Source organism: Pelophylax lessonae (assembly GCF_965119305.1).
Source record: "Pelophylax lessonae genome assembly, chromosome: 3".
Classification (NCBI taxonomy): domain Eukaryota; kingdom Metazoa; phylum Chordata; class Amphibia; order Anura; family Ranidae; genus Pelophylax; species Pelophylax lessonae.
The window spans coordinates 489,151,468-489,171,426 of record NC_138770.1 but is presented as its reverse complement, the minus strand read 5'-3'; the positions used below and the strand labels follow the sequence as shown (position 1 = coordinate 489,171,426).

At 45.0% G+C, this 19,959-nt stretch overlaps 1 protein-coding gene across 1 annotated transcript in view; it reads right to left on the bottom strand.

The window, feature by feature from the left end:
• Window positions 1-19,959, bottom strand: part of THUMPD2 (THUMP domain 2 tRNA and snRNA guanosine methyltransferase) — a gene marked incomplete at its 3' end in the record, with an annotated part of 821,919 nt that overhangs the window by 109,819 nt on the left and 692,141 nt on the right. Inside the window, exon 8 of the mRNA XM_082250943.1 lies at window positions 14,737-14,851. Within this exon, the coding sequence (XP_082107069.1) occupies window positions 14,737-14,851 (115 nt within the window). The remainder of the gene's footprint in view (window positions 1-14,736; window positions 14,852-19,959) is intronic.

The window sequence follows — 19,959 nt, the reverse complement described above, 5'->3', positions numbered from 1 at the left end:
ATGCTTGTTTTAGGTCAGCAACCCACCAGGTAGTGAAACAAGGGTTAGGACAGAAATAAAGAAGAAAATACCTATGCGCTGCTACTTAGGTATAAGATGAGAGGATAAAAAGATGGTGGATTCAAATGAAGTAATAAAAGGATAAAAGGAAATAAGCAGCCAATTTTGTATTTTCACAAAATACTAGTAATGATGAATATAAAAAAGGTGAATCGGTGCTAATCCCTTAAAATTATGTAAGCTAAAAACCAAGAATAAAATAAATAAAACTATATAATAATAATCAACTTCAATCAGATAGTGTGGGAAACTGTTAAAGTGTGGGAAATGTGGGGCGTGGCCGAACCTTGGATGTGAGCGGACGTGTGCCTTGCTAGCTCCGCCGAGAATCCTGCTCTTTTCTCCTGTACTCGATCGGATCTTCGGGTTCCTCCTTGCCACGCGGTGCCGGTGTCCTCTCCGATCATCAGCGTGCCTCCGGTGAGTTGCTCCGCTGTCTCCCTGCCATCCAGAAGCTTCAGAAGGAGGGGAAAGGTCCCGCGGCCAGCCAGGCCAAAGATGGCGCTGCCGGGCAGAAGGCGCCGCACAAGGACACTTACCTTGAGGCTGCCCAGAAGCTCTTCAATAGACCTGCTTCCAGGGATCATTCCTCCACTCCTGGCACCCTCCCGAGTGTCTCACCTGGTTCGCCAATGGACGCAGACGACACTGTGCCCTTGGGAGACATTTCGGATCAGCTTCAGGACTGGTATCAGGCCTGCTCTGACCCGACCCGCATGCAGTCCTCATCCTCCCCTGATCCTGAGCCCACACTCCGGGATGTCCTGGCGGCGGTGAATACTTGCAGTTCTTCTATCACTGCCCTGACTGCTGAGCTGAAGGGGGTGAAAACAGAACTTTCATTTGTACGCCAGGATATGCAAAAGTTGAGAGAAAGGACCTCTGCTGTGGAGGGTCGGGTCAGCTCCCTGGAGGATGATATGGTTCCCCTGCAAAGAGAAGTCAAACATACTGCTTCATTGTCAGCACAGCAAGCTGGCAGGTTGGACGACCTGGAGAACAGGATGAGAAGGAGTAATGTGCGGGCAATTGGTATCCCGGAACGTGCTGAAGGGAAGAATCCGGTCGCCTTCATTGAAAACTGGCTCATTTCCACCTTTGGGCAGGATGCCTTTACCCCCATGTTCTCAGTAGAGCGGGCTCACAGGGTCCCCATGCGCCTGCTTCCTCCTGGCGCCCCACCTCACACCTTCATATTCAAGCTCCTTAGAGACACTATCCTGTCTAAGGCCAGAATCATGAAACTGGCAATGGAAAATGCTAAAATCTCTCTGTTCCCGGATTATTCTGCGGAGGTGCAGAAGCAAAGGGCCTTGATTTGTTGACGTCAAGAGGAGGCTCAGATATGTTAATCTGCAATACGCAATGTTGTACCCTTCCAAGCTGTTGTGGGGGGTGGCAAAGTTTTGTTCTTTGACAAGCCAGCGGCTGCTGCCCAGTGGCTGGATGCAAATGGCAGGGCGTTGAGGGCTACCCCCTCCCCTAGGCGAGAGGCACCGTGATCACAGATACTTTGTGGACTGCACTAAACGTTACCCCCCCGTCCCCGTAATTGCGGGGGGATGCTGCTGGCTGACCTGATCAAGTTTTTTCCATGTTCCTGGACAGGCGGATGAACCCCTACCACGACTGATCTGCCTTCTTCCTTTTTGGAAATGTTCAAGGTTCTAGAGGAGATTGCATTGTCAGCTGTGATCCCTCACTGGATTCCCCCTATTTGCCCATGTTGGATGCTCCCCTGTGCCCCCTTCTTGCTTTCCCCCCTGGACGATGTTTCCCCCCCCCCCCCCGAATCCCTTTGCTTTGCTCCTTGCTTCTGTCTTCACCAGTCCCTCCGGACGAGGACACCTGTCCCTCTGCCCTGCAACTTCAGCCCCCTTTCCTTCCTCCCGTGCAAGACCTGGAGGCTGTTGAGTATGCTCTTTCTTTTGCTGTGTGCCTACAATGCATCGTTGCTATGGACTCTGGACGTTCCCCTGTTGCTGTGTGCTGAGAATGCTGACGGATGGGCGCTTAGGCTGTGGCGGGTGCCTCCCACTGTTCTCTCTCCTGTTGGATTACTTCTTCCCCTTCCCTATGGCTGATACGATCTGTGTACTTTCTTGGAATGTCAGGGGCCTTAACAACCCCGTTTAACGAACTGCTGTTATCAAGAACGTTAAAAGGTTACAGGCCGACATTGTGTGTCTGCAGGAGACCCATGTGGCTCCTGCGGACAGGTACAATTTGGCACCCAGTATGTTTGGTTCTCAATACCATTCTGTTTTCTCTAACTACTCTAGAGGTATTTGTATACTGGTTAGAAAGGGTGTGCAATTCACATGTTTACAGTCGATACTGGACCCTGAGGGCCGCTTTGTTATTCTGCTGAGTCGGGTGGCGAGTCTGACTTGTGTGTTTGCTGCGGTCTATGTCCCGCCGCCCTACTCGGCTAGAGTGCTCCGGCTGGTGCTGGACCAGGTGCTTAAATTTCCAGATGTACCGTTATTACTCATGGGTGATTTTAATACTGTCTTTGATGCTGCTCTTGACATATTTGCTCCACGCTCCGTGGGTCCCTCGCCGGCTGGGGGCCCTACACCGTTTGCCCGACTGGTGGGGGAGCTCGGACTGACGGATGTCTGGAGGATGGCCAATCCGGGAGTGAGACAGTTTTCATGTTTCACAGCTGCCCATGCTTGCCTCTCTCGGATTGACATGGGTCTGGGGAACGGTTGTCTCCTGCCTTTGGTGTCCTCGGCGGGCTATGGGCCGAGGTTGGTCTCTGACCACTCACCATTGTGGGTCCGACTAACACTTCCTGAAGGTCGGGGTAGACCACTATGGAAACTGAATGCCTTTTGGTTGACGCTCTTCCCCAGTCCTGACCCCCTTACGGCCCTGCTGACCTCCTTCTTTAACCAAAACCTCAATTCTGCTGATATCAGGATTGTGTGGGATGCTGCTAAAGCATTTATGAGGGGGCATTTTATCGATATCATCAATGGGATAAAAACTAAGACGAAGGCCTGGGAAGATGCGGTTCAGGTTGAGGTTACGAGATTGGAGGCTGCATATGTTGCTGATCCTTCCGAGGCTGCTCAGAGGTCATGGTTGGCGGCCCAGTCCCTTGCGGGCACGGTATCACTCCAGAGAGCGGAGAACAAGCGGTTCTTCCTGCAGCAGAGGTACTTTGAAGAGGGTGAAACTACTGGCCACATGTTGGCGATGATTGTGAGGGCCCAGCAGCCTACCACTTTCATCCCTGTACTTACTGATCCGCAGGGTAGGCAATGGCATACTAACGTTGATATTGGGAGGGTGCTGAGCGAGTTCTACAGAGATCTCTACTCTTCTAAAGTGACGGGGGGCTCCCAGGAGATAGAGACCTTTCTGGATGGTTGTGCCGTCCCGACTTTCTCGGAAGTGGACGCGGCCTCATTGTGTGCCCCACTGACGGAGGATGAGATATACACTGCTCTGGGGACTGCTCCCAATGGTAGATCGCCGGGAGCCGATGGGATCCCTTCAGAGGTGTACAGTAGATATGCGGAGCAGCTGGTGCCCAGATTGCTCCGGGTGTATAACTCGGCCCTCCGGGAGGGTAGGTTGCTGACATCTATGACGGAGGCTATCGTGGTGCTCATCCTGAAGCCGGACAAAGATCCGACTCTACCTGACTCCTAACGACTATCTCGCTGCTCACGTCGGACGTCAAGATCTTGGCTAAGGTCTTGGCAACCCGGCTCTCATTGTTTATACATAAGGTTATACATCGGAACCAGTCGGGATTTATTCCAGCGCGATCGACAGCTTTGAATCTCAGTCTTTTTCTAAATCTTCAGATGCCAATAGATAACCCTGGAAATAGAGAGATTTTTTCGTTGGATGCCGCCAAGGCATTTGATAGCGTTGAGTGGCCGTATTTATGGGCGGTGCTGCGTCGCTTTGGTGTCGGGGAATCTTTCCTTCGTTGGGTACAGCTATTATACTCGGGTCTCACGGCTGGACAACGGTTTAACGGGGAATTGTCTGAGCCTTTTAGCCCCTACAGGGGTACTTGACAAAGGTGCCCGCTGTCTCCGCTACTATTCGCCATGGCACTGGAGCCTCTTGGGGCGCAGGTACAGGCCTCCCCCGGGATTGTGGGGTTCCAGCAGGTGTCGCGTGCAGAGGTTATCTCCTTATATGCAGATGACACCCTTCTTTACCTAGGCGATACCCTGTAAGATTCTCGTACCTTCGGTACCCTTATAGGTCATTTCCTTCTTCATATTGCGTCCCACCTTTTCAGCTAGGTGGAACGCATATACCTTTAAGCCGCATGACGTCATCACTAAGCGCCGCTCTGAGCGGCTATTTCAATCGCCGGCTTCTCTCTCACAAATTGTTCGTTCAAACCGCATGGTATACAGCCTTGTCTTACGCTGCCGGAGCCTCCAGCTATTGCCATACCTGGACAGACCGGAACCTCGCTATTGATCCCGTATCTTGCTACCCGATCATTCACTCATTACCGGACCCTTCAGCTTACTAATCTAACTAGTGATAAGTACCCCACAGGGGATTCCTTCCTATCAAACTTACACTATCTACTTCTGCATACTAAGGACTGTTACTATCTATGCATTACTATTTCTATCATCTGCACTGTTACATAGATTGCTAGCTCTTGAGACTACTACCATCTATATCCTTGCACTAAGTTAGCCTCTCTTGTACACTCCATCTGCTGTCCCCTACCACCTGTTATTGCACATGATTGCTAACCTATCTACCATCATCTACTACTCTCCTGAACATTACTATTGAGTACTCATCATTGCTATCACAACTCACGCCTGTCCTTTCAGCACATCACCTCTATACTATCATATACAACCTATCACTCCAGGAACATCTTATTGAGTGTTTGTTTATTGTATGCTGAAGCAGGCTGGCCACAATGATGAGTCTGGAGAGTTGGACATGGTGATTCAACACATCTCTACATGACTACTGAGTGGAGATTCTGCAGCTGCAAATCCAACTCTCTAAACAAACGCTAGAGCGTTACAGATTGAACGAACCTTTAAAAAATGGATTCAGCAGAATTAGCCACTCTAGTGATACAATTAACACAAAAGGTAGATGCAATAATCCTTGCTCTTGCTGAAGTAAAAAATGAAAATCAGACTTTAAGACAGCAGATAACCCGTGTTTCACAACTCACTGCTGCTCAACCTCGTGAGCCTAAAATAAACCCTCCTCTAGTGTTTACAGGTGATCGAAAAAAATTTAGTGAATTTAAAAACGCATGTCAATTGCTTTTTAATTTAAAACCTCGTACTTATACTACAGACCAAATTAAAGTCTGTACTACCATTTCATATTTATCGGGTGATCCACGGGCTTGGGCAGACTCTCTCTTTGAGAAAGAGGACCCTCTTCTCAACTCCTATCCTTTGTTCATAGCGGAACTCGCTAGCTTATATGAAGACCCCAATAGGCAGAGTACTGCTGATAGCCAATTGAGGGCTTTAAAACAAGGAAGGAGACCTGTTGAAGACTTCATAGCAGAGTTCAAAAGATGGACCCTTGATTCTGGGTGGAATGATGCATCTCTGCAAACTCAGTTCAGACTCGGGTTATCAGAAGCCGTTAAAGACGAGCTCGCCCGAGCGGATTTACCTGGCACTTTGGATGCCTTAATACAGCTCAGCATCAATATTGACAGGCGACTGCGAGAAAGAAAGGCTGAGAAGATGGGAATGCCATTGTCCAGTCCTTCTCGGGTTTCGCCCGTTGACCCTACTCCTATGGAGGTAGGAACGATACGCCCACCTTTATCGACTACTGAACGAGCCAGGAGAAGATCCGAAAACCTCTGCATGTACTGCGCCTCCTCGGATCATTTGATAAGCGTCTGTCCCCTTGTCCGCAAAAAAGACGGTGAGTGTTCACATGTCTTGCTGGGGGGTTTAACGACTTCCTTTTCTAATCCCTATCTCTTTATTCATTTGACACTACAGTGGGACCAAATTAGGATCACCACCAAGGCTATGATCGACACAGGATCTTGTGGGAACTACATCGATACTCGTTTTGTTACCTTAAATAAAATATCTATTATTTCAAAACCTAAACCTGTCTCTGTTAGTTTCATTAACGGTATCCCGTTATCTTCTGGTCCAATCACCAATCAGACACAAGCACTCCTTGTTACTGCTAACGAGTCTCATGCGGAGACAACCACTTTGATGTATTACCTTCACCACATTTTCCCATTATTTTGGGACTTCCCTGGTTACACATACATCAACCAACCATTGATTGGAAGACACGGACTCTAACCTTCCCTTCTCACTATTGCGAGATCACGTGTAACCTCCAATCATATAAAAAAATCCTGTCTATGGTGTCAGATGAAATTACACCACCACCATGCTACCAGGATCTGTCAGAAGTCTTCCTTGAGAAAAACGCTCAAGTGTTGCCTCCCCATAGGGACTATGATTGTTCTATTGATCTACTCCCTAATAGCAAATTACCTTTCGGTCATGTTTATCCTCTTTCTCAGGATGAACTTTCTCATCTCAAGGAATACTTGGATGAGAATTTAGCGAAAGGGTTCATCAGAACCTCTACTTCTTCCACAGCTGCAGGACTTTTCTTTGTCCGCAATAAGGATTCAAGTCTAAGGCCTATTATTGACTATAGGCAATTAAATACCATTACGATAAAGGATCGCTATCCTTTACCTCTCATTCCTGAACTCATTGAACAAGTGCGCGGAGCTACCTACTTCTCTAAATTGGACCTAAAAGGGGCATACAACCTAATCCGAATCCGTGACGGGGATGAGTGGAAAACAGCATTCAGAACCAGATACGCATTATTCGAATATCTTGTGATGCCTTTCGGGTTGTGTAATGCTCCCGCAGCTTTTCAGCGATTCATAAATGACATCTTCAGAGACTTACTTGATGTTTGTGTTGTGGTATATCTGGATGATATACTCATTTATTCTCAATCTTTGTCTGAACATATAAAACATGTAAGACTTGTGTTGTCCAGATTACTCGCACACAATTTATACGTAAAATTAAAAAAATGCCTATTTCATAAAGAAGAAGTACTATTCCTAGGATACATCATATCTAAGAACGGAATCAAAATGGATATGAGCAAGATATCGTGTATTCTGGATTGGCCTGTACCAACAACTCGTAAAGCATTACAACGATTCCTTGGATTCTCAAACTTCTATAGGAAGTTCATCAAGAACTTCTCTGCTATTGTGAGACCTCTCACACAACTTAAGAGTGTAAAGAAACCATTTAAAATGGTCTGAAGAAGCCAATGGAGCTTTCCGCTTGTTAAAATCAAGCTTCACTTCCGCTCCCATACTACGCCATCCAGACCCATCCCTCCAATATATACTGGAGGTGGATGCATCAAATATGGCAGTAGGAGCAGTTCTCTCCCAACGACCAACAAATACTTCACCACTTCAACCAGTTGCTTTCTTCTCTAAATCATTAAGCAACCCAGAGGTGAATTACCCAGTGGGTGAAAAAGAGTTGCTTGCCATAAAACTGGCACTAGAGAATTGGCGACATCTACTTGAAGGTACTCGATTGCCAATACTCATATATACAGATCATAAAAATCTCCAATACCTTCAGACTAACAAGACCCTTTCCCACCGGCAGGTACGTTGGTCACTATTCTTGCTAAGATTCAACTTCCTAGTGACCTACACGCCTGCAGACAAAAACAAAAAAGCGGATGCGCTATCAGGATTAACCGAAGATAACTGCGCCGAAATCCCTTCATTTCCTATAATACCCTATGATCGTATTGTTGGTGTTGTTCGCTCCCTGAAGGAAGAGATTCTGCACAGTATAGGACTGGATTCACCTCCACCACAACTAACTGCTGATGCAGAAGGCTTCCTCTACTTTAACGACAAACTCTACATACCTCCTAGTATGCGTACCAAGATCTTGGAATTATCACATGACGTACCTATGGCAGGACATATGGGTATGACTAAGACATTTAATTTGCTCACCAGGCAGTTTTGGTGGCCTGATATGAAAACGTCTGTACAAAAGTTTGTTTCCTCATGTGACATCTGTGCAAGGTCCAAAATTGACACTACAAAACCATCTGGTCTACTTTGCAGTCTACTAATACCCCAGGTTCCATGGGAAGTTGTATCCTTGGACTTTATAGTAGAATTACCACCTTCCAGGGGATTTAATACCATTCTAGTGTCAGTGGACCATCTGACAAAGATGGCACATTTCATTTCTATTCGCAGACTACCTTCATCTAAACAAACAGCGGAATTACTAGTGAAACATGTGTTCAAGCTACATGGAATTCCAAAGACTCTTCTATCTGACCGAGGTTCACAGTTCATCTTTAAGTTCTGGCAAGCTCTATGTCATATACTACGTATTGAGTGAAAACTCACTTCTCCTTACCATCCTCAGACCAACGGACAAACTGAAAGAGTCAACCAGTGCATTGAACAATACCTACGTTGCTACACCTCATACCTACAGGATGATTGGGTGGACCTCCTCCCTCTGGCAGAATTTGCTTATAACAATGCAACCCACAGTACTACTAAGCAGAGTCCGTTCTACTTAAACTATGGGTTTCATCCAACACTTCTTCCACCACGCATCCTTCCATCAAGTAACCCAGTAGCCTCAGATTATCTTACCCAAATAAAAGACTCTCTGGGTTTACTTAACACCACCATCTCACATGCTCATAGCCAACAAAAAAGGTATTACGACCTTCGTAGAAAACCTTCTCCTCAATACGCTATTGGGGATCTCGTTTGGCTATCTACAAAAAATTTGAGGTTAAAGATACCCAGTAAAAAGCTTGGACCTCTATTTCTCGGACCTTTTCCAATTAAAAAGCTCATTGGAAGAGCTGCAGTGCAACTCACTTTACCGGCAGATCTTAGAATACATCCCATCTTTCACGTGTCGTTACTGAAACCACATGTTCCCAACCAAGGAATAAGGCCTACCATCTCGCCTCCACCTCCAGTACAAGTTGAAGGAAGTACAAGAGGAATTTGAGATTAGGGAGATTTTGGATTCTCGTATCCACAGAGGAAAACTCCAATATCTCATAAGATGGAAGAACTATGGACCCCAAGACGACACCTGGTTGGATACTTCTGACGTTCACGCACCCAGGCTTATACGAAGGTTTCACTCCAAATACCTGGAGAGACCAGTGCTATAGGCCTTCCGGAGCCGGCCTTAAGGGGGGGGGGGTACTGTAAGATTCTGGTACCTTCGGTACCCTTATAGGTCATTTAATTCTTCATATTGCGTCCCACCTTTTCAGCTAGGTGGAACACATATACCGTTAAGCCGCACGACGTCATCACTAATCGCCGGCTTCTCTCTCACAAATTGTTCGTTCAAACCGCATGGTATACAGCCTTGTTTTACGCTGCCGGAGCCTCCAGCTATTGCCATACCTGGACAGACCGGAACCTCGCTATTGATCCCGTATCTTGCTACCCGATCATTCACTCATTACCGGACCCTTCAGCTTACTAATCTAACTAGTGATAAGTACCCCACAGGGGATTCCTTCCTATCAAACTTACACTATCTACTTCTGCATACTAAGGACTGTTACTATCTATGCATTACTATTTCTATCATCTGCACTGTTACATAGATTGCTAGCTCTTGAGTCTACTACCATCTATATCCTTGCACTAAGTTAGCCTCTCTTGTACACTCCATCTGCTGTCCCCTACCACCTGTTATTGCACATGATGGCGAACCTATCTACCATCATCTACTACTCTCCTAAACATTACTATTGAGTACTCATCATTGCTATCACAACTCAAGCCTGTCCTTTCAGCACATCACCTCTATACTATCATATACAACCTATCATTCCAGGAACATCTTATTGAGTGTTTGTATATTGTATGCTGAAGCAGGCTGGCCACAATGATGAGTCTGGAGAGTTGGACATGGTGATTCAACACATCTCTACATGACTACTGAGTGGAGATTCTGCAGCTGCAAATCCAACTCTCTAAACAAACGCTAGAGCGTTACATACCCAGGGCTCCCTGCGTTCGGTAATGTCCCTTATCGATTATTTTGGCTCGCTTTTTCGGGATTCTCCATTAATTAGGACAAATCAGTGTTGATGCCTTTAGACCCTCTTCCCGCCTTGCTTCCCCCATGCGCATCCTCAGTGCGAATAGTTGACAGGTTCAAATATTTGGGCATAATGGTGACTCCGGACCCCTCTGACTATTTGACTTTGAATTTGGTGCCTGAATTTGGTGCTGCGGACGTTTCGCCTTAAATGCACAAGCTGGTGTAAGCTGCCGCTCTCTGTTGCTGCTCGCATTCATCTTATAAAAATGATCTGGGCACCCCAACTGCTCTATGTTTTTCATACTACCCCAGTGTGGATCCCCAGGCGGTGGTTCCACAGGATAGAATCCCAATTTTGTGAGTTGATTTGGTGCAGGAAGGTAGCTAGAATTAGGCTGTCCACCCTCCAGTTGGGGAAGGATGGGGGCGGATTGGCGGTGCCGAACCCCCGGGTGTATTTCCTAGCCTCCCAGGTTCAACACATGGGGGGCTGGGGGAAACCGGACCCGCTGGATCCTATTGGGGCTATGTTGGCTCCGGTGCACTCCCCTGCTCCTGTCCTGGTCCACCTGGAGGCTGGATTTACGCACCTCCCGGCGGGACTGCCAACGGTAGCTCTGCTTCGACTGGTGTAGGGGAGTGTCAAGACGATGCTCCAGGTTGGGGGCTTCTTGCCTGAGACCCCCATCTGGGACAATCGGAATTATAGGGAGCTTCTCCTGGAGGGGGCAGAAATCTGGAAGAGGTCGGGAGTTTGTTTCATGACTCAACTATTTAGAGGTGGAGTGTTGAAATCTTTTCAGGACTTGCAAGAGGAATTTAATGTGCCCAGTCAATACTTTTATAGGTTTCTGCAGCTCAGACATGCCATTACTGCTCAGGCCCGGCTTGCGCCATTGAGGCTCACTCCCAATAGACTACTGGCAGAGGTCTTCCAGGCCAGCAATAAGAAGGGTATGATCTCTGATGTGTATGTTGCTCTTTTGGGCTCTCTCCAGGACCCGGCCCCTCTTCCTGCCCGGGCAGCTTGGGAGGAGGACCTTGGCCCCATTGATGGGGAGCGGTGGGAGCTCAGCCTTTCCTCCATCCCCCTGGTTTCGGTCTCAGCCTCACACAAGGTTTCCCACCTTTTTTCACAGAGCATATAAAACGCCTGTTCGACTTCACCGTTGGGGCTGTAGACCTTCCCCTTTGTGATAGAGACCAAGGCACATGATGTAGATATGTCCAAAACTCTTTAGATACTGGTCCACGATTATAGCCACGATATCCAGAGTGTATAACTTTCAACTGCTTCATGACCTGTTGATTTGTCTTTTGGGGGCTCTGGAGGAGGAGACCCTGACTCCCAACGCTCATGTGCGGTCCTTAGACTACTCTATATTGCCACAAACTGATAGCCAGACACTGGATTTCTCCTAGGGTCCCATCTGTGAAACAGTGGATCACCCAGGTTAATAGTACCCTAATTCGAGAAAAGTTGACCTACCAGCATACCAGCAAAATTTTTATTCAATCTGGCAACCTTGGCTGGATGACTTTGCTCCCTCTCAACTGGTTATGCAAAGGTTGTTTGAAGTTTAACTACATATGACTGAACGGTTGCAGTTGAATGGAACTGGTGAAGCGCCCCCTTTTTTTCCTCTATCCCCCATCCTCCCCATCCCTCCTTCTCCCTCCGTTGTCTCTCTTCCCGTTCTACCTTCCCCATTTGTAACCTTGCTTTTACCTCACTCCTGATCTATTGTTTACCACTCAACTTCTTACTAGAGTGCCAATTATAGTGTCTTGGATTAAGATGTAATGTTTTATGCTTTGTGGTTCTTTTGCATTCATTGTACCACCATTTGTCGACTCAAACATGGTCTTTGTACTTTCTATTCTGTTTATATTGCAATTACTACTGCTTGTACAATGTTTGCCCCTTTTTCCTTAATAAAAGTTATTTTTCTTGAAAAAAAAAAAAAAAAAAAAAAGTGTGGGAAATGTTGCGTGATGATAGTGAAAAAACGTGAGGATGAAATTTGTGAAGATAAAGTGCTAGTGCCTAAAATACACAAATGATGAGTGACCACACAATACATAAATCATCAAATATTAAAAAATATGAAACAATGCAATCAAGTGCACAAATTAAATAAATAATCTTGTGAATAAATGAAGTGAAACTTTATGCTAAAAAATTGTCCCAGTGCAGCAAATAATAAAACGTGGCTTTGAACGTGGTATCTTGAAATATAAAATTGGTGACTTTTCTTTTGTGAGATTCACAATGGTGTCATGCAGAGTGAGCAAGATATCCAAAAATCAGGTGCAATGGCCGCTCACCTCACATTACACCAATAAAGGTGTTATTAAGCTGATGGTTCTCAAATCCAGGCAATGGATTCCTCCTTTTCTCCCTTGGCATTGGGTATAGGGCGGTTGCACCTCACTGGCCACTCTTTAATGGTATGGACTTCACTGTGAGAACAGATCACTGTTCTAGATCCCAGTTTGGCTGAAAGAAATAAGATAGGGGCTCCCATGGTGAAGTATATCACATTTATTTCATAACAAACATGTAGAAACTTACAGGGCAATCGGCAGCCGCACACATCGGTGTATTGTGGGAACTTCCGGTTTACGGCAGTAACCGGAAGTGACGTCACTTGGTTCCTCCCGACGCATTGTGTCACTAAATCACCGTGACTTTCTCAAGAGGTCAAAGCCATGTTTTATTATTTGCTGCACTGGGACAATTTTTTAGCATAAAGTTTCACTTCATTTATTCACAAGATTTATTTCATTTGTGCACTTGATTGCATTGTTTCATTTTAATATTTGAGGATTTATATATTGTGTGGTCACTCATCATTTGTGTATTTATAGGCACTAGCACTTTATCTTCACGAATTTCATCCTCACGTTTTTTCACTATCATCACGCAACATTTCCCACACTTTAACAGTTTTCCACACAATCTGCGGCAAGGAGGAACCCGAAGATCCGATCGAGTACAGGAGAAAAGAGCAGGATTCTCGGCGGAGCTAGCAAGGCACACGTCCGCTCACATCCAAGGTTCGGCCACGCCCCACATTTCCCACACTTTAACAGTTTCCCACACTATCTGATTGAAGTTGATTATTATTATATAGTTTTATTTTATTCTTGGTTTTTAGCTTACATAATTTTAAGGGATTAGCGCCGATTCACCGTTTTTATATTCATCAAGGGTTAGGACAGGGGTACTCAACCTTTTGAAGAGCAAGGGCCAAGTGATTTGGTAATCAATCACAGGCCACATTGAAATAAAATAGTTTAGAATTTTTTATTCTAAATATCATAATGAAGACTTTAATCGGGATTATTTTCGGTGAGACCAATCCCCGTTGCATGTTTACCCACTGGTTAATCACATAAAAAAGAAGGAGTGGATGACACTAGTATAAAAATAGACTGTTTACTTTTTTAAAGGACTCTATTGGGTTGATTTACAAAAACTGTAGAGTGCATAATCTGCTGCAGCTGCATATGGTGGCCAATCCGCTTCTTACTTCAGCTTGTTCAATTAATATTTGACAAAGACTTAAAGCAGATTGCAACTCTCCAGTTTCAGTAAATCAACTTACATGTGTATTTCAGCGGTGCAGGAGAAAAATGGAATGAATCGGTTGCTGTATATGGCACCCCTACTGTCGAAGTGTGAAAACAGAATGTGACAGGGAGGCCATACAGGTCCCCTGGAGCATGGGCAGGGTCTCCATTGCGACCCCTGATGCTATACCAGTGACTGGATTGGTGTGGTAAAAACGTTTCAACTATGGGTTTTACTGCCCCCCAAGCCACAAATATAAACAAGCAATTACTGTTCCGAGCCCCCTATAAGGTTGCTTTCACACTGATGAGCTGCAGTTTACCCAGATCATAGGTGCAGTGCACTGCACAAGTTGCTTTACTGTGGGTTAGCTACGCTTTGCCATAGACTTCTATTATATTTTGCGGGTGTGGTGCACTGTCTGGATGTAATAAAGGCTATGGCTCAGTGCAGCCAACCCGCAGAAAAGCTGCAAGTGCACTGCGTTGCACCTGCGGACAAGTGTGAAAGAGTGTAATAGTGGTTTACCCTTTTATAGGTGCTAATAAGCCCACTGTAAAAGGGCACTGTATCTCTCTCCAGGGTGTTAGAAAGGTCCCAGGCAAGGTGCACTTGGTATCACTTTGCCAGGGACAGGAGCCGGCGCTAAAGAGGAGCCTTATGTGGCTCAGGGTACCTCTGCGATCGCCTACTTTCTCCGCCACCAGTGCTTGCTCGATGTACTCTGATGCGCTGGGATGGCGAATCTGGGGTTGCTTATCCACTATCCCAGAGCATGGGCATTTTTCTGGTTTGAGGTTAATGCCCACATCAGAGGGCTCCGTGGGTCAAAGCTTAAACACCCCTGGGTAAAGATGGCAGCTTGCTGTGAACTTGAACTGTTATAATATACCTATTTCAGTCAGCAGCATTGTTTAAACATAAAAAAAAACAAAAAGAAAACAAACACACAACTTTATTAAAGGGTCTTACTTAACACAGATCCTTTTAAGAATGCCACGGAATCTGATATTCCTGCCTTCTTCATATTGGCAAGTGCATGTGTCAACTGTGAGTCGCTTATGTCAGCTCCCAGGTAACTGGCATGCTATTGGAAAGAAAAGTTAAAGTAAAAAAAAAAATGAATTTACGTAAACTTTTAGAATCAAGCCCTAAAATAACAAATTAACGATAGGTGAGGCCAAAGGCCTATCTCCCCTCATGGACTCAATGACAGATTCCAATATATAAAAAAGTATAAATTTATTAGACAAACAATATGAAAAATATATACATTATACATATAACAGAATATGTCCCACATAGGAGACCATAGACATGTATATATGAACAATCAATAAAAATGCATGTATGGCATGAATGCCACAGAATACAATTAGCCTGACATGTTTCGGACTGTTAAGGGGTCACGTCCTTCTTCATAGGCTGCATTCATATTCGCATACATGTATCTAGGTAAAAACAAATGTACATACAATATCCAACAAATTTGCACAAAACAACATTGTATGAGAGCATTTTGTAAGACAGTACTCACAAAGCCGTGAAAGATTGATATGCACATTATCCTTCAATGCAGACACGGAAAGATCGCTGATAGAGAGATACTGCTGATAGATGGAGGTTGGAGCCAACAAAGGTGTTGCAGAGCATTGCACAAAATGGACCGGGTCAAATCCCACCTTACTGTGTCACGAGGACCCCAGTAACTGGTGAATACCAGTGACCAACTTTGCACATGCTAAAAGCAAAAAATTGGAGGCATAAATAGTCACATTACTAATGCTGCAGGAGTGACTGTGTAGTCAGACCCAGCAACAAGAAGGGGAAAGGGGATGTGAATGCCTGTAGCCATCAAAAACGTCATGAGAAGACGATATGAGTGGCTGAAGGACAAATAGTATGCACATCCAGCCGGTCATGGTAAGGCCAGATGGATTAAGATATAAAAATATATAAAGCGGGGTATCAGCAAAAACCCAGTTCTCAATGAAAGTACATACCATGATAAGTATTGTGTGGCATGAACAGCATAAGTGTTCCTGTGATCAGCTACCTCATACTGATCAACAGGCTTAATATATATGCTGAACAGATTGGTGAATAGATAGTTCTAATGTGGCACAGCTGTGCAGATTGCAGAGCCTGATAGTTAGCTATGAAGCAAAGCAGAGTGTGAGTCCCCCGTCCAGGCGGCGCGCGACGTCGCCAATAGGGGGAGGCGTAGCGGCGCCCCGCGTCATCACGCCGCCGACGCATTGAATTGCGTGGCGCGCATGCGCGAATGGACGCGATTGGCCGGATGGACTGCGCAGCTGCGGAAGGGGAATCGGTGTCCCCATATCGCAATCTCTAACAAAGGCCCTACCACGGCAGATGCAAGCGTAGGGCCTTTGTGCGCCAGGGACACAGTGAATAAGGGGGGAAAAAAGGGGAAAAGAAAAAAAGAGAGAGACGATCTATATGTGTGCATATGTGCAATAGCGCTGCAGCAACAAACAGTCCAAAGTATCAGTCCATATAGAAGAACTAGTGCAACTCACAAATCTGCCCAGCAAATATGGAAGAGTGTGAGCGACATTTCAACATACATATAAATTGAAAAGTCATCCTCATTCACATGTCATTATAGAACACCAATAACATAACAACAAAAGGAAAAGCATGGGGTGGAATGCTGGCGATAATATATGAGTCGCCGTCTCGAGAAGGGAAGGGGAAAGCAAGGGGAATACATCAGGAAAAGGGGACTGGATATGGGAATACACAGACCTCACAGTCCAAACTCACACGGACTAGAGTGGAACGCTGGTAGGAATGGTTTAAAATTTGTGGTTTCATTCAGGCCTGGGGGGAATGTCGCTCCCAGCCTGAAGATCCAATGTAATTCCTTTTGCAAAAGATTTTGTTGAGGTCGCCACCTCTGGGGTTGGGGTGCAAATAATCCAAAGCTAGAAATTTAGACAATTAAAACCTTTTGTTGAGTGTCTGCCATCATATGTACAGGACACTACACTTTTTAGGTATCCTTGGAGGGCCTCCATGTCGATGGTCAGACCATATTGGTGACCATCGACGTGGAGGCCCTATACAGTTCCATCCCTCATGACAAGGGTTTGGCTGCCGTCAAGCATGTACTTTCTCAGAAAAGTCGAAAATTCAATGGCTTTATAGTAGACTCTTTGGACTTCGTTCTCCGCCACAACTTCTTTTCTTTTCTAGGCTCCCACTACCTCCAGGTGCAGGAAGTTGCTATGGGGACCTGTTGTGCCCCCACATATCCAAACCTGTACCTGGGGCAATGGGAGCAAGACCTTTTTTCAGCTGATGCCTCGATGTACCTGTGCCACGCTTTAGCGTGGCACAGGTACATCAATGACATCTTAATGCTATGGGATGGCCCTTCTGAGTTGTTGTTGGATTTTTTCAAATATATCAATAGCAACAACTCATATAATCTCAAATTTACTATGACTTCTGACACATCAGTCAATTTTTTAGATGTTTCTGTTCACAAATCCTATGAGGGACAATTAGCTACCCAATTATACCGGAAACCAACAGCGGGTAACACCATATTACAAGCCTCCAGTTTTCATCCCCGACCACCCACCATTAGATCTATTCCCTATGGCCAATACATCAGAGCCCGTCGCAATTGTTCTACAGATGCCGTTTCAGGAGGAAGCTAAAAATATCAAAATCAGACTCCTCCAACGAGGATATTCAATGAGACTTTTAAAAAAAGCCTACAAAAAAGCATCCTCAAAATCCCGCAATGATTTATTATTTTCACAACAAAAAAATAAAAATACAGATAACAAATTACACATCATAACCCAATGCAACTCACAACATGAGCAGTATTGGAATAATTTACGAAGATATTGGCACTTATTAGAAATGAGAGAAAACGATGGTGCTAACAACCAACAAGAACCAGCGCAATGGAATGTTTAAATTAGTGATTAATAAAAAAGAAAAATTCATAAAAATTCATAAAGTGCAGGAGAAAAAATTCATAATCAGGAGCAGCAACAAAAACGAAAGAAACTTGTATTGAGATAAGTAGTTATTACTAAATAAAAGGTTGCGCTCAACCGAAATACACTTAGGTAAACCAAAAAATTGTGATAAGTATAAAGTGCATGTGTGGATAAATAAAGATTAAAGCGCAAATATCAAAAGGTGCAAATGCAAATTTGTTCACAATAAAACACAATGGATCAAAGATACAGTAGTAATGTCCAATATATGATAATTGTAGAAGATTGGTGATAACAGCAAGATCAGCACTTCATAGACTTCAATACCTCCACCAAAACAGAAGGGTCCCCCGGTGTGCACTAAAGGCTTACCAGATGAAATGGACCCCTTAATTACAGGGGGTCAATTCAAGCAGGGACAGGATATTCCTAGAATCGGCACCAGTGAGAGACGTAGTAGAGTTAGATCCATTCCCAGCGACAAGGAGATAAACAGGTGGATATCTGGAGGTATATTGGAGGTGCCTTTTGAACTCCTGGTTATCGGTGGATACTGGCTTTTTATCCTGTCTCTGCTTGAATTGACCCCCTGTAATTAAGGGGTCCATTTCATCTGGTAAGCCTTTAGTGCAGACCAGGTGACCCTGCTGTTTTGGTGGAGGTGTTGAAGTCTACTAAGTACTGATCTTGCTGTTCTCACCAATCTTCTACAATTATCATATATTGGACATTACTACTGGATCTTTGATCCATTGTGTTTTATTGTGAACTGTTATATGGTTGCACAAACATTTATTCATTCATTTTTTATTTATTTATATATTTGCACTTGCAATTATTTATGGGGATTGTCAGGTGATTGCAAAGTCACATATTTATCCGTTTGCATTTGCACCTTTGATGTTTGCACTTTAATCTTTACCTAAGTGTATTTCAGTTGAGCGCAACCTTTTATTTAGCAATAACTACTTATCTCACTTATTAGAAATTGATCCTTCCATTTCACAATTTATACCCCCGCAGCCTTTGGTAACCTTCAAACGAGCATCTTCATTGAAGGACAAACTTGTCCACAGTGAGTTTCGTATTAACAGACAAGATACATGCAAATATAAAGGAACTTTCACCTGTGGTGAATGTAACCAATGCCAATTCATGGACACAAGATAAACGGTCACTTCACCCCATGGAGAGGTCTTTGTAGCACGACATTTTGTCAACTGCAAAACCACGGCGGTGGTGTATCTATTTCTGTGTAGCTGTGGTTGTTATTATGTCGGTAGAATGAAATTACAATTTGAAAATAGAATTTCTAAACACATCAGAAGTATACACCTAAAAGACCCAGAGTTACCATTGGGTAGACATAGCACCTTAGTTCATCCTGACGCAGTCCCAGATGTAAAATTTCTAGCTTTGGATCATTTGCACCCCAACGCCAGAGGTGGCAACCTCAACAAAATCTTGTTGCAAAAGGAATTACAGTGGATCTTCAGGCTGGGAGCGACATTCCCCCCCAGGCCTGAATGAAACCACAAATTTTAAACCATTCCTACCAGCGCTCCAGTCTAGTCCGTGTGAGTTTGGACTGTGAGGTCTGTGTGTAATCCCATATCCAGTCCCTTTTTCCTGATCTATTCCCCTTGCTTTCCCCTTCCCTTCTGGAGCCGGCGACTCATATTATCGCCAGCATTCCACCCCATGCTTTTCCTTTTGTTGTTATGTTATTGGTGTTCTATAATGACATGTGAATGAGGATGACTTTTCAATTTATATGTATATTAAAATGTCGCTCACACACTTCCATATTTGCTGGGCAGACATGTGAGTTGCACAACAAGTTTTTCTATATGGATGGATACTTTCGACTGTTTGTTGCTGCAGTGCTATTGCACATATGCACACATATGGATCGGCTCTCTCTTTTTGTTCTTTTACCCTTTTTTTTTCTCCCTGATTCACTGTATCCCTGGCGCACAAAGGCCCTCCGCTTGCATCTGCCGCGGTAGGGCCTTTGTTAGAGATTGCGATATGGGGACACCGATTCCCCTTCCGCAGCTGCACAGTCCGCCCGTTCGCGCATGCGAGCCACGCAATTCAATGCGTCGGCGGCGTGATGACGCGGGACGCCGCTACGCCTCCCCCTAGTGGCGACGTCGCGCACCGCTTGGCCGGGGGACTCACACTCTGCTTTGCTTCATAGCTATCA